Source organism: Panthera uncia, chromosome X, assembly GCF_023721935.1.
Source record: "Panthera uncia isolate 11264 chromosome X, Puncia_PCG_1.0, whole genome shotgun sequence".
In the NCBI taxonomy this organism is placed as follows: domain Eukaryota; kingdom Metazoa; phylum Chordata; class Mammalia; order Carnivora; family Felidae; genus Panthera; species Panthera uncia.
In genome coordinates this window covers 86,485,343-86,500,819 of record NC_064817.1, presented here as the reverse complement: position 1 = coordinate 86,500,819, position 15,477 = coordinate 86,485,343, and the positions used below count along the sequence as shown (strand labels likewise).

The window sequence follows — 15,477 nt, the reverse complement described above, 5'->3', positions numbered from 1 at the left end:
TACGTTAGGTCTTAGAGGAGGGCTGAGTGACTGAGGGTTGGGGAGCAGGGTCCTGAATTCAGTAGTGTCCAGCTGTCCACGAGATGGCAAATGTCTAGATCCTCAAAATACCGAGTATGAGTCTTCCTCGGGTGGTCATAGTTATCACATAGATGAAAACAAAAGTGCAGCAGTTCAGGAAAATCAGTGTGAGAAGATGTGAGGTTGTAGTGAAAAACAGGTTTCTTTCTTTACTGCGGGACTTCTGATATCCTTTAACACACCGAGAGGGATATTGTGAGCATAGAATATGGATCTTTTCCCAACTTTATTTGAAGCACGGAATTTTTGTTTGCACAGAGCATCTTGCCGAGTAGTAGTGCTCCGCAGAGCAGACTTGGGAAATGCTGGGGTAGGCAGTACAAAGGAATGCTTGACTGCACTCCCCACTGTCTCGGCCAGATGCCTCACATTGTTTCTGTAAATGCTGCTTGAGGGTAGTGACTAATTTGTCCATTTCAAAGGGTCATTGACCTTCAAAAAAAAAAAGTCTAGCTCCCAAAGGATTAGAACTAACCAAGTAATAGTAGAACTCATTCTTAATTTATTTAGGGAGAAGAGGAAGGCAGTGAGTGACACATGTTACTACACAACCTGCCATTAACAATCCGCTGTCATGCAGAATAGTTGATTTAACATTCCCATTTCAACTACAAGTCCATTTATCCCACCATTGGGTAATTAAACCAATTTTAAAACCTATTGGATAGTAGCATAAGAATAAGACAAGAAAATGCTCTTTATGTTCGGCTACATAACCCGAGTTCCAGTGAGGACTTGGGATTTGGAAGTTGGCCCCTGAAAACAGAAGGATTTGGTTTTCTTCTTTCCCAGTCGTTGGACTAGATTTTAGTGGGCTTCCCTAGCCCTCAAGTTTTGTGGCTCTCAGTAAAATTAGGTTTGAGTCGCTGCTTTGGCACTAAGTGATGGTGTCCATTCCACTCTCATTACCTAAGCCTTCTAGGGTTTCCCATGTAGATCTCCAACAGGAAGCTGGAAATGGCTTCCTCTCTGGACAGATGCAAACGAGGCCCGAATGAGATTGGAATGGTCCATGAGCTGAATAATGGAGCTGATGATAAAGCTGCTCAGTAAAGTGGAGGAAGACATTTTGACAGGACAGGACATGGAGGGGTTCCCTGCAAAGACTGGATTATGGGAAGCTGTCACCGGTAACTGCTCTTAGCCTCCAGAAAGCAGAAACCGAGCATGCGTGACCCTAGAGCCTGAGAACTGGACTGAACTGCCAGCAGGGTTCCAGTGCCGCTGAAGTGAATCCCACAGGCTCCTGGCTTTGTGTTCAACTAGCAGAGGCATCTCTTTTCGGTTGTGGAACACTTTGAGAGAACCCATGGACCCCCTTCTCACTCATACTTCTTGCTCTATGAGAACAGCCTTGCTCTATGTGAACGGAATTAATAATAGACTCGCAGCATTTGAGCATGTGTTGCTATTGCAACGTCGATCATTTAGCAAATAGTATGTTTGTTATCTGATGCTAGACTGTAGGGTACAGACAAGCGGGCCATTAGAGCAGCCACAAGAAATCAGAGCATGCTGGGTGGATGGTGAGGGTTGGCTACAAGATGAGCAAGCAAAGGCTGGTCTCTGATGGTGGTTGGGTCTAGGGTGAACCAGGGCAGAGTTGCCAAGGAGCACAGTGCGGGGAGGGGGATAACGACTGGTTGGTCTGAAGTACAGCATTCTTAATTTTTTTTTTAATGTTTGGGGTGGGCAGAGAGAAAGAGGGAGACACAGAATCCAAAGCAGGCTCCAGGCTCCGAGCTGTCAGCACAGAGCCCCACGAGGGGCTCGAACCCACGAACCGCGAGATCATGACCTGAGCCGAAGTCGGACGCTTAACTGACTGAGCCGCCCAGGTGCCCCTGAAGTAAAGCGTTCTTTAGCCAAGGGGATGCATCTTTGAGATGTGCTTCATTACCCTGGCTGGACCATGCCATGAGACTGCTCCATACCTATAGCCTCAACCCTTGGGTGCTTGCCCACAGGCAGGAGACTGACACTGCAGGGCCAGGATTGCCGCCTGGAAGGCAGCAAATCACAAACTGAGGGGCCTTTTCTGAGTCGGCAGAACCATCATGAGATGGAGTAAGTTCTGGACACTGGACCACTGGAGCCGACTCAGTGACAGATCTCCGTGCCTTCAGGTGCTTATGTACCTGGTAAAACTGGAGACAGTCATCATCAATGGGTTGTGTTGGCTCTAGCTTCTTTCCTCCCCGAGCCTTTTCAAAACATATGGAATCTCGTTTGCTCCCCTTATATCACCGTGAAGTAGAAGCCGATGAAATGATTGTCCCCAACAAATACACATACTCACAAATGCGGAGAGTTCATCAGAAGCCGTAGGCCTAGAGATGCAGACCAGCACCACTTGCTTCCTAGAGACACGGGTCTTCCCTCCGGCGTAAACCCTCTCCTCTAGCCGTCATTCCCGGCATCTGTCTGACAAGAGGGCACATCCCGGCAGGGTCAGCTACTGACTGCCAACAGTTGAAACATTAAGGGAAGCGGGATGAAAAACAGCCCACAGATGGGTTCCGGGTGAGGAGGGAAGAAGCAGGATTACACCGGGGTGTGAGCTTTCAGAAAGCGCTTTCTTCCAGTCGCCTGTCCAGCTGGACCGGCAGATGACTGTTTCCTCTCACTCGGCACCTTCTTGCTCAGGACAGTGTTGTGTCTCTGTCTCTTGAGCTGCAGAGTGATCTCCTGAGTCTGCTGCAAGAATTTCCTGCCCTGGGACCCCACTGGGGGGTTGGGCTGGGGGTGCGAGTAGCGAGGCCACTAGTCTTGGTGTGGGCCCAAACATGGTCTTCTTGAAGATTCCAAGCGGGAAAATCCAGCCCCGCATCAGCCCCTTCCTTTGGCTCAGCTGCCTGGCAGGCCTATCCTGCCTCCCAAGGTGGGTGCCCTGCGGCATGGCCACGGAGCACCAGACCAAATTACGACTTCCCATTGACCTCCCCATCCCAGCCCCCAGACCCCTTTGTGGGTTCTGCTTTCCTGTTTCATTTACCTTTCCCTTCTTTGTCTGCCTCCCTGTCACCTTACACAGCACCTTCATTTTGCTTAAGCCTGTCCCACTCGGGTACCCAGCCCCTGTGTCCGCGTTGTAAGGGCGTTTAGTGATTTCGTTGTAACAGCTTTATTGAGATACAATTCACTGTGAATTCAGGGCAGTTACAACATACCACCACCGTCACCACTGTCCACTTCCAGGATATCGTCATCACCCCAAAACGAAGGCTCATACCCCCTGGCAGTCAATCCCCCATTCTTCCCTCTCCATAGCTCCTGACACCCACTGATGTCCTTTCTGCCTCTGTGGATTTGCTTATTCTGGACATTTCATCCAAATGGAATCCTATGTCCTGTGACCTTTTGTGTCTGGCTTTATTGCTTAGTCGAATGTTTTCAAGGGTCATCTAGTCGAACTGAATAACATTGCACTGTATGGATATACCGCTTATTGTTCATCCATTTATCCACTGATGGACACTTGGGTTGTTTTCACCTTTGGGCTTCTGGCTCCTCGGAATGATGCAGCCGTGAGCATCCGCATACCGTATCTGTTTGAGTCCCTGCTTTGACTCCTCTTGGATACACGCCCAGCAGTGGAATTACTGGTTCATGTGGTAACTCTATATTTAACTTTCAGAAACTGCCAAACTCCTTGCCAAAGCAGCTATACCATTTTACATTTTTACACCCCCACCAGCAGTGGAAGGGGGCTCCAGTTTCTCCACATCTTTGCCAACACTTGGTGTTCTTGTCTTTTTTATTACAGCCTCCCAGGTGGGTGCGAAGTGACAGCATGCTGTGGATTTTTGTCCCCTGCCCCAAGGCCTTGCTCTTCATAGCGGGACTTTTCCAGTGTTTGGTACTCATTACTACAAACTCATTGAACCTCTGAAAACAGCAAAGCCCTTTTCTAGCTAATGCTTAAACCTGGGGCCATGTCAGGCACTCTGGCAGAGCAAAGAGGAAGCGAGCTGAGGGACAGAGTGGACTGGCCACCTTTGGAAGTATCGATGTGGCAGGAACAGTCTGCTCTACCACTCCGCCGAGAGCAGAGGCATAAAAGGATTCGTAGTGAATGTGATGGCTCAGAGGTGACTTTCTAGTCACCACTCAGAATCCGGCTATCTATCTATCTATCTATCATCTATCTATCATCTATCTATCTATCTATCTATCTATCTATCTATCTATCTATTAGAGAGACAGCGAGTGGGGAGAGGGGCAGAGAGAGGGAGAATCCCAGGCTGGTTCCTCACGGTCAGTGCAGAGCCCGATTCGGGGCTTGAACTCACTAAACCGCGAGATCATGACCTGAGCAGAAAGCAAGAGTTGGACACTTCACCGACTGAACCACCCAGGAGCCCCAGAAGCTGGCAATTATTGAGAAGTTCTACAGGGCAGTGGAAAACAGTTGTCTTAGCGTGGGCTGCTAGAACAAAAATGCCATGTTTGCTAGAACAAACATTTGTTTCTCACAGTTGTGATGGCTGAGAAGTCCAAAATCAGCGCGCCAACAGATCTGGTGTCTGGAGAGACCCCACTTCTTGGCTTATAGACCCACCTTCAGGCTGCTTCCTCACGTGCTGAGAACAAAGATCATCTCCTTCCTGTGTCTTCTGATAAAGGCACTAATCCCATTCCTGAGGGCTTTGCCATCTTGACCTAATCACATCCCAAAGGCCCCCACCTCCTTTTTTTCTTTTTCAAGTTTTTATTTAAATTCCAGTTAACATACAGTGTGATACTAGTTTCAGGTGTATAATTTAGTGATTCAGCACTTCCGTACAAAACCCGGTGCTCATCACAAGTGCACTCCTTAATCCCCATCACCTATTTAACCCATCCCCTTACCGACCTCCCATCTGGTAACCATCAGATTGTTCTCTGTTATTAAGACTCTGTTTCTTGGTTTGTCTCTCTCACTCTTTTTTTCCCAATGCTCATTTTTTTTCTTCAATTCCACATATGAGTCAGATCATATGGTCTTTTTCTTTCCCTGACTGACTTATTTTGCTTAGCATAATACTCTCTAGCTCTATCCACATTATTGCAAAGGGCATGATTTCATTCTTTCTCATTGCCAAGTAGTATTCCATTGTATATATAAACCACATCTTCTTTATCCATTCGTCAGTTGATGGACATTTAGGCTTTTTCCATAGTTTGGCTATTGCCGATAGTGCTGTTGATCATGCTGCAGTAAACATCAGACTGCACATATCCCTTTGAATTAGTATTTTTGTATCTTTTGGGTAAATACCTAGTAGTATAATTGCTGGATCACAGAGTAGTTCTATTTTTAACTTTTTGAGGAACCTCCATACTGTTCTCCAGAGCGGCTGCACCAGTTTGCATTCCCACCAACAGTGCAAGAGGGTTCCTCTTTCGCCACATCTTCACCAAGACCTGTTGTTTCCTGCGTTGCTAATATTAGCCATTCTGACTGGTGTCATGTGATCTCTCATTGTAGTTTTGATTTGTATTTCCACGATGATGAGTGATGTTGAGAGTCTTTTCACATGTCTGTTGGCCGTCTGGACGTCTTCCTTGGAAAAGTGTCTGTTCATGTCTTTTGCAAAGGTCCCACCTCCTAATACCATTACGTTGGGAGATTAGGTTTTTAATACATGAATTTGGGGGGCAAGGAGGACACAAACATTTAGTCTAACTCAGGCACTGTAAAGATTAGGCAGCCCCACATCTCTTGCCTTACCAACCTACTTTCTACCTTCCAGAAATCCTGTCATTTATAGCTGATAGTAATATTACAGTAACAACATTTATTAAGCATTAATATGCACCCAGTATTATGCCAAGCTCATTATGCATCTTATCTTGTTGGTTCCTCACAACAACCTATGAAGTAGGTACTGTTATGAGCTCCCATTTTGTAGATGGTGGAACGGAGGCTCAGTAATACGAAGTGACTTGCTCAGCTAATAGGTGGTAACTAATTAATAGTGAGCCTGGAATTTGAACCCAAATGGAAAACCCTGAAGTCAGCCCTCTCCTCCCAATAGGACATATTGTGGAGGCTGTGTTTTCAGTAATCTCCACCACATAAGCCCAACATTCTGCAAAGCCAATAGCTTCAAACATCAAAGGGCCATGGTAACAATTTAATTATCTAGAAAAATAACCTGTTTTCAAACATTTCCTTCCATTGACACCTTAGCATAAATTAACGAGGTAAGTCCTATGCCTCCCTATATAAGGACCTCAATGTGGTGGGCCAGAGAAGAGCTAAGTCTTTATGGAAGAGGAGCGTTTGGAGAAGATCTGGAAGTCTTAGGTCTCTGTCCCAGGAAAGCCAGTGCATTTAAGTCATCTCTTGGAGAGGCCCAGGGAAAGAAGAAGCGGGAGCGGTTGGAGCATGGAAAGGAAGAGATCTGAATGGTAGGCATCGCTGCTGTGGCCGCTAGACCCACTTGAAGCAGTACCTTCACTTTTACTGAGCATCCCAAAGAAACAAGACACAGCACCCCGCTGTCCCTCTCTCACTACAGCAGCACTCCTTGATGGAGCATAAGTGGTCTCCCACGAGCATCCTTAGCTGTCTGCTTTCTTTCCATCTGGGCCAAGGCCTAAGAGCCAGCCCAAATTTACACGCTCTAAAACAGTGTGTTTTAGAAAGCACCGCATAGCTCACACTTGCCCCAGAGGTGCCGGATAGTTTCAGTGGCAAAGAACCATCTTATTGTGGTCGGATTGGGAACACAGAGTCCTGACTAGGGTCTGTTCCACTAGTGGGAGGACAGCTGGGCTTCCGTGACCAGTTTTGTAGGATTGTCTTTCTCTGGTTGGAAGACACCCAGAATAGTCACCTAGTCTAGCCTCTGGCCTTCAAGTAGAATTTCTTTCCAACATAAACTCTTGAAACTTAATTTTGGAATGAGAAATACAGCTTTCTAGTGTCTGACTGAAATCGTTAGTGATGCAGGTGGTATTCTTTCCCACTTGGCATAGTTTGCCAATTTGTGATAGATAATCTGACCTCTCTTCTAGCCTTCACCTTTATGACTTATTTAAATATGTTCTCATTTAACATCTTTTTGTGCCAGCCCCTCTGAGGACAGCAGGATTCTTCTTGAAGTTAGGGACATGCCCTATTTACCTACCGTACACATAAACACAAAGCAAACGTCGTTTAATTAAATGTCCAGTTACCCATGGAAAGAAGGGAATCCCTCTATGTTCTTTGGGTTTTTTCAGGATGTGTGTGTGTGTGTGTGTGTGTGATCATAATTAAAGGGAAGGTAACCTCTTCCTTCAAGGCTTGTACCTTCATCTCTCAATTCCCCCTCCACCACCACCTCTGGCACGGTCTGCATATGTGCTGGGAGCCGACCAGTCGGATGACAGAGAACGAGACTGGACACATTAGCACCGGGCTGAGCCATCAAGAGTAAAGTAGGAACCTGAGTAATGGCAGCAATGGCAAAAGAAGGGAGAGTCTTGGAGACCAGGAGATTGGCAACTGGGAGCTCTGGAGGGGTTTGCATCTCTCATAAACACTGGGACCTGATTTGTCTCCTGACGTACAAGTGACCTTTCTGAAGAGCCAAGAAGTGGCCCACTAAGAAAATAGAAATTTGAGGGTAGGGAGAGTGGAGAAGTCAGCAGCTGGCATGAGGACTTTGGGTTCCCGAGGGTGGGAAGAAGGCTAGTGCCAGGAGGGGAGAGAATGGTGTACCAAAGGAAGTGGGATAGGACCACAGACTTCTTGGTTAAAATGTGTCAGTTTCTCTGAAGAGAAACAAAACAAAACCAAACAAACTTGTGGCAAGGCTATTCATACTAAGATGTTCCTGCCAATGTGTAACCTCTCGCAGAAGTATTGGGATTATAAAATCTGATTGCCCAAAGACAACCATTTACCCCAAAGTAATGGACTTCTAATGATGGCATTTGAGGTAGCAGTGAGAGAAAAGGAAGGAAGAGATATTTAGGATAGGGGAGTGTTTTTTGAGCCCCCCGGAAGTCATAGTTCTGCTATTTATAAGACCATCCCTAATGGGATGGGGGGGGGTGCGTGGAAGAAGTAGTTTCTATTCCTGGCATAACTATAGTCAGATGGCATTGTGCTGGTCTGCTTACCCCACGATGTCCTTGCCCCGCCTCTCCTCAGAGTAGCACTCCCCTGAGGGGCTTTGAGGCCAGCTATGCTTTGGACGCATTTTCTGCCACTTTTCAGCCAGGAACACCGAATGTGTTCCAAGGATAGTTGGTTAGAAGCCCGGCCACCTTGGAAAATCGAGGAAGGCAGAGGGTAGAGTACCAGGTGGCCTTCCTTGCTTCTGTGGTTCCTTGCATGCTGTGTTGGCCTTCTAAAATCCAAGGCAAGGGGTGCCTGGGTGGCTCAGTTGGTTGAGCATTCAACTTTGGCTCAGGTCATGATCTCACGGTTCATGAGTTTGAACCCCGCATCAGGCTCTGTGCTGACAGCTCGGAGCCTGGAGCCTGCTTTGGATTCTGTGTCTCCCTCTCTCTCTGTCTCTCTCTCAGTCAAAAATAAATACACATTAAAAAACAATTTTAAAGATGTAAGGGGAAATTTAACTCCCACGTCCCATTCTTTTTTTTTTTTTTTTTTTTAATGAAACAACTACCCATTTTTATTAGATAAAACTTCAGGTTCCAAATCACTTCCAAATCACTTCTCCAAACTTAATTAATTAATTAATTTCTGAGAATGCATTCTTTCCTTTGCATTATAAATGAAAAATGTAAGGGCCTTGCTGTTCCACTTTACTGTGCAGCTAGCATTTGAATCCATGCCTGTTTAATTAATTAATTAAGTAATTATTATTATTATTAGTTCTTATAGTTTTAATCCACTAAGTTTTGGGGGCGGCTTTTTAAATATATGTTTTTAAATTTTAATTCCAGTATAGTTAACATACAGTGTTAGGTTAGTTTCAGGTGTATGATACAGTGACTCAACACTTCCGTATGTCCTATTCTTAGAAAAATTGAGACCCCTTGGGGTGCCTGGGTGGCTCAGTCAGTTGAGCGTCTGACTCTTGATTTTGGCTCAGGCCATGGTCTCATGATCATGAGATCGATCCCCACATCGGGCTCCACGCTGATAGTGGAGCCTGCCTGGGATTCTCTCTCTCTTTCTCTGCCCCTTCTCCACTCGTTCTCTTTCTCTTTTGCTCTCTCTGTCTCTGTTTCCCCCCTCTTTCTCTCAAAATAAGTAAATAAACCCTAAAAAAAAAAAGAAAGAAAGAAAAATTGAAACCCAGAGGGGTAAAGTGGCTTGTGTAAGGTTGTGGAGTGTGGATACCTAAGCTGGGATTTTTGACTCAGTGGTCTTTGTCTCCCAGTGTGAAAAACATGCTTTTCTTTAGCAAAAATTGTATACATTTAAGGTGTACAACATGCTTATTTGTTATACATAAACAGATTGAATTGATTACTGTGGTCCAGCTAATTAACATCATCTCCTCACATAGTTCGCGTTTGTTTTGTGGTGAGAACACCTGAAATCTTCTCTCTTAGCCGATTTCCGGGACCCAACACAATATTATTAATTATAGTCATCACGCTGTACATTAGCTCTCCAGCCGTATTCATCTTACATAACTGCAGCTTTATACCCTTTGACCAACATCTCCCCTTCTCCCTGAACCGCAGACCCCGGGAACCACCATTCTACCTTCTGCTTCTATTATTTGACATTTTTTAGATTTCACCAAAAGGGAAATCATGCCTTTTTTTTTTTTTTTTTTTTTTTTACCTCTGTATCTGACTTATGTCACCTAGCATACTGTCCTCCAGGTCTATCCAGTATTGTTGCAAATGGCAAGAACTCTTTTTTAAGGTTGAATAATACTCTGTTGTGTATATATACCATGGTTTCTTTTTCCATTCCTCGGTTGACCGACACTTAGGCTGTTTCCATATCTTGGCTATTGTGAATAGCACTGCAATAAACACGAGAGCACAGATATCTCTTGCATGTACTGATTTAATTTCTTTCCTGCCAGCCAGTTTTAACACCCACTCTGTGTAAAGAAAAACATAAACTTCGAGACAGGAAAGCTGTATGTCTGAGTTGGGCTTCCTATTAGATAGCTCTGTGGCATGGGCCAAATCTTTCGGGGTACCAGTAGCCTCACTTTCATAATGCCCCCACCACCACTCCATTAGGGATATTAAAAGAATGAAATAAGAATAAATGGAAAGCTATTAAGATAAATTTATTGTGTAAACCTAGCATTAACTTGCTCATAGTTGGTTTCTTTTTCTTTGATTCTGTTTTGTCTTTCTGTCTTTTGCTTTCTCCCCATCTCCTGTTGAGTAGATTAATAGACTCCATGCCAGGCCGCTATGCAGACTATTGCAAGAAAGACTCTCAAGGTCATGCTTCCCCTGGAAAACCTCACCCTGCACTTGCCCCCCCCCCCCCCGTTGATCCCTTGGTAGAAGGCCCAATTCAAAGATCAATCCACATTCTTCTGAGGCAAAATAATTCCAACCCACTTTTTCTTCTTTTGGTATTCCAAAGATCTGTCAACTCCTGTAAGAGTCACGGTAGATATTATTTTGTAGGTCATCCCAGTTTTCCTTCGCCACAAAGTACAGATATTTGGTGTAATTAGAGCCCAGGGGGGTGAGTGGGCCCTGCTCCTATCCTTTCTCCAGTGAGTTTCATTCCTGTCTACCAGCTAAATCTGGCTGGTTGTGTCCTGTTGTGGGCAGGGGCCAGGACTTAGGGTCTGCTGGTAAGAAATAAACATTTTCTAGGAGCTGAGGCTTCTTTTTAAGGAACTTCTTTTGCATCTTGTAAGGGGTCATTAATCAGTTCACACCCAAGGAGTAAGTTACTCAGAAATTGAAGCTAGATCAGTTTATATAGCAAAGTATAGAATTGAGTTAGTTATAGAAATCATTGAAGCCAAAGTAAGTGTGATATCAGTTTTCTAAGTATTCTAGGCCAAAACATTGTAAAGGAACAACATAACCTTCATGTTCCATTGATTTTCGTTTTTAAATCGAATGGCCCCTTCCTTGTTCCAAGGTTGATGTGATTGATAGCCTCCTTGATAGTGGCAAGGACGGATGATTCTAGAATCAGACATCAGTTCAGATTTTGGTGCTGCCACTCACAAGTTGTGTGACCTGGGGCAAGTCATTTAATTTCTTAAACCTTAGTTTCCCCATCAGCAAAATAAGTAAAAGCCAAGGAGAAAATGCATGGAAAAGCACTCACCATTGTGCCTGGCATATTAATTAGGGCTCAATAAATGTTAGCTGTATTATTATTATTATTATTACCATTCACCTTTATTATTTTCACCAACATCCTGAGGACAATTTTATTCTGTTTTGTTTTATTTTGTTTCAAGTTTTTATTTAAATTCTAGTTAGTTAACATATAGGAAAATATTGGGTTCAGGGGTAGAATTTAGTGATTCATCTATTCTGTTTTTTTTTTTTTTTTAAACAGTCGTACTGAGGTATAATTGACCCATAAGATGGACTCATTTTCATTATACCTTTTTTTTCTATTTTTAAAAGTTTTATTTACTTATTTTGAGAGAGAGAGAGAGCATGAGCAGGGGAGGGGCAGAGAGAGAGAGAGAGAGAGAGAGAGAGAGAGAGAGAGAATCCCAAGCAGGCTCTGGACTGTCAGCACAGAGCCCGACATGGGGCTCAAACTCAGGAACCGTGAGATCATGACCTGAGCCGAAAATCAAGAATTGGACGCCCAACCAACTGAGCCACCCAGGTGCACCTTCAGTATACCTTTGACTGATGGGAAGGAAAGGACGCTTTCACTGTCTGAGCCTTCCCTTAACAAAACACACAACTCCTCTGACTTCTCTTCTTCCACTATTCTACAGAGGGCACTTTCCCAGCTCTTTTTATATCTATTGTTAATTTGTACATCAATGATTAGCTTCATCTGGGTTGTTTGGTGTGTGTGCGTGGGGGGGTGGGTGTGTGCGTGCATGCACACACACACCATGCGTCCTAAGGAAGCCCAGTAAAAAGACTTTTTGAGGCCATTTAGAGTCCACTCACCAAGTGCATTGGTGCATTGAGTTTTTGCTACATGGGAACCCTGCACTAGACCCCACAAAGGAAAGAGACACGTAAGGCAGCGTCCAAGTCCTTAAAAAGCAAAACATGCATATGTGTACATAAGCTGATAGAAAGAAGATGGAATTTGGGGCCATCGCTCACTACATTCATGACTTCAGAAAAGTCCACCTCAGAGGTTTGTTACCCTCAAATGAAAAATGAAGTTCAAGATCTGCCTTCCTTGATTGATAGGATTGTTATGAGGCTCCGGTGTAATAATCTGTGTGAAATCACTTTGTAAATTGTTGGCTAGATGACTATAATTCAGGAATATGAGATACAGTAATATTCAAGTCCCAGACTGTGTGCTTCAGAAATCACATGTTTTGAGAGGTCCAGATCGTGGGCTGGAGCTATTGGAGAATGCTTTGCAGAAGAAAAGGGACTTTTCCTGAGACTTCAAAATCGAACAGGACTTCAGCAGGTGGAAAAGAGTGGGAGGAGGGGGGAGATCTTGGTGGTGGAATTAAAAATAAGCAGAGACTGCATGTGGTAACTATACTTCAATAAAAAAAAACAAGCAAGGACCCCAGGGGCCAGAACAAACATACAAGCACATACCGAGTGATATAAAACATGGGAGGGGGTAAGGTTACCAGGGTAGTTATAATAGATGGTTCGTCTTCTGAAAGGACTCCCTCCTTCCAGCCAAGTTAACACGTTATTCATCTGGTCTGTTAGTTCCCTCAAGGCAGGAGCCTTGTCCTTCTCTGATTTCTCTCTAGTACCCATTCTAGTGCCTGGCACATCATAGGTGCTCAATAAATGCTCACCAAATAAAAGAACAGATGGGTGATCATATCAGTTGCTGTTCTTGTCTGGTCGCTTTAATATTATCTAAGGTCATCGGCCACTGAATTAGAAACTATCTGTAAAATTCTTCTAGTGTTTATTTTTGAGAGAGAGAGAGAGAGAGACAGAGCATGAGCAAGGGAGGGGCAGAGAGAGAGGGAGACACAGAATCCGAAGCAGGCTGCAGGCTCTGAGCTGTCAGCACAGAGCCCGACGCAGGGCTTGAACCCACCAGCCGTGAAATCACGACCTGAGCCGAAGTTGGACGCTTAACCGACTGAGCCACCCAGGCACCCCGGGGCTATCTTTTAACTCCCTCTATATGGTACAGCCCTGTCTGCTGTTGGGATTTATGACATTCTTTGCAATGATGCTAATACTCGGTGTGGTTTTTCTCCACCCTGTCCCAGAAGACTCCTTACCTCCAGCGAACAATAAGGTGACCAGCAAGTCATGTGAGTACAACGGGACCACTTACCAACATGGTGAGCTGTTCATGGCTGAAGGGCTCTTTCAGAACCGGCAACCCAATCAATGCACCCAGTGCAGCTGTTCGGTAAGACCCAGCATTTTAATGTCCCTGCTGGCCCCTACCCCAACACCAGAGCTTTCTCTGTGCTTACACCTTTACTTTGAGCCTACACCGTGAGGTGTTTGAATGGAAGATGAATTGCATTTGAATCCTAAGCCTCCCTGTTGATCTACTCCCTGATCTGCATCAACCCTGAACAACCCTGACCTATGTTAAAGTCAGACCCAGTTATATGCTGGTCTTGAAGCTTTAGGACTGTTTAAATAGACAAAGATCAGCTGACGGTCTTCATTTGTCCTCCTTTTCTTAATAGTCACAGCAGCAAAGCCTTCATTAGAAGGACTCAACGATTTTTTTATGTTTATTTACTTTTGAGAGAGAGAGAGAGAGAGAGAGAAGGAGCGCGTGTGTGCACATGCACGAGCGAGTGGGGAAGGGCCAGAGAAAGAAAAGAGAGGGAGACACAGAATCCAAAACAGTCTCCAGGCTCTGAGCTGTCAGCACAGAGCCCTATGCGGGGCTCGAACTCACGAACCGTGAGATCATGACCTGAGCCGAAGTCGGATGCCACCGACTAAGCCACCCTGGTGCCCCAATTCACAAGAAAAGGGGGGTATCTCTTGGATCCCATCTCTGATGTATTCTCCTAACCAGTTTGTCCCTGGTGCCATGCATTGAGAACTCTCTCAGCAAAACATGATTATTCCTGTGACATTACTTGTCAGAACTGTATATACCCTAGGAGTAAAGTAAATCGATTGTATCTTCACGTAATTGTGCAATCCAAAGAATGTAATAGGTAGAACCAGAAAATGGAATAAAATGGCCGTTTAACCTGAAGTGAGAGGAAATGAAGTTAGATGTAGAAACTTTTTATTGCCAGTAACGGCCTTAAACACTGGATTGCCAAGGGACGTTTGAGAATCTCTTCCCCTAGGGACTTGTAGTAAAAATATGGTATCTCAGTAGTTTGGGAGAATTTGGTTGTGGCCTTGCCTTCCTAATGACTTTTTAGGGAGCCTTCTTGCCCCAGAATTATTGCTTCTAAGAATTAAGAACAAGGTGTAAGGAAGGATGTTTGGAACCTAGAACTTTAGGGAGGTGGAATCTACGTAAAGACAGACCTAACAGCAAGTAAGTTTGGTTCTCTCGCTTGCCTTGTGCTGAATTGAGCTGTCCATTCCGATCAGCCCGTGTAGTTTTGCATTCCGCCCCCCGCCCCCGAGACAACTTGTCTCCCTGGCTTGGAGATTTATAAAGAAGGGGGGCTGTCATGCAAATCTGCATTCCCTGAAGTCCCAGTGTCCAGCTGGGGCACGATGGGGACCAAGGGATACAATGCAAAGAGAAGAGAAGGGCAAGACCATATTTAGGGCTTTGGCGGGGCTACGGCAGCTCTCTCACTGACTACCCTGTACCACCTCAGGGGATCCCCAGCGAGGATTACCAACTCTTCCATGACTTAGTCTCTGGCCTGGAGAAATAGTAAGCAGGAAAAAAAAATAAGGCATAATTAAATTTCGGAAGTACCTAGAACTAACTATGCGAGGGCACTGGGAAGGAGTAGCCCATTTTGAGTCCCTACTCTTCCCAGGTCCCAAGCTAAGAAGCCTTTACACTTATTCCCAGATCCTTCTGACCTTAAGTTCTGTTTTTCCTTGGCAGGAGGGAAACGTGTATTGTGGTCTCAAGACTTGCCCCAAGTTAACCTGTGCGTTCCCAGTCTCTGTTCCGGATTCCTGCTGCCAGGTGTGCAGAGGTAGGTACCCCGTATCCCAAGAGGTAGGGATGCTGCTGGACTTGGAAGAGAGGAAAATAGCTTCCCAGTGTCTTAGGACGGGAAATTTTCTATGGTAGCCTTAGTTTAGAGCCAAGGGTTGGGGTCGGGGCAGTTGATTCACAAAAGGGAGAAAAACAACACTGATCTTTTAAAAAAAATTGTAATGTTTATTTATCTTTGGAGAGAGAGACAGAGTGCG

General features: G+C 45.0%; 1 protein-coding gene across 4 annotated transcripts in view; it reads left to right on the top strand.

Annotated features, from left to right (window-relative positions):
* Positions 1-15,477, top strand: part of CHRDL1 (chordin like 1) — a 117,748-nt gene that overhangs the window by 62,519 nt on the left and 39,752 nt on the right. For 2 of the 4 annotated variants that reach the window (XM_049644191.1, XM_049644189.1), the window contains exons 5-6: positions 13,380-13,522; positions 15,164-15,257. In XM_049644191.1, coding sequence (XP_049500148.1) covers positions 13,380-13,522; positions 15,164-15,257 — 237 coding nt within the window. Of the gene's footprint in view, positions 1-13,376; positions 13,523-15,163; positions 15,258-15,477 lie in introns of all 4 variants that reach the window. The other 2 variants (XM_049644190.1, XM_049644188.1) reach the window with 1 other exon arrangement.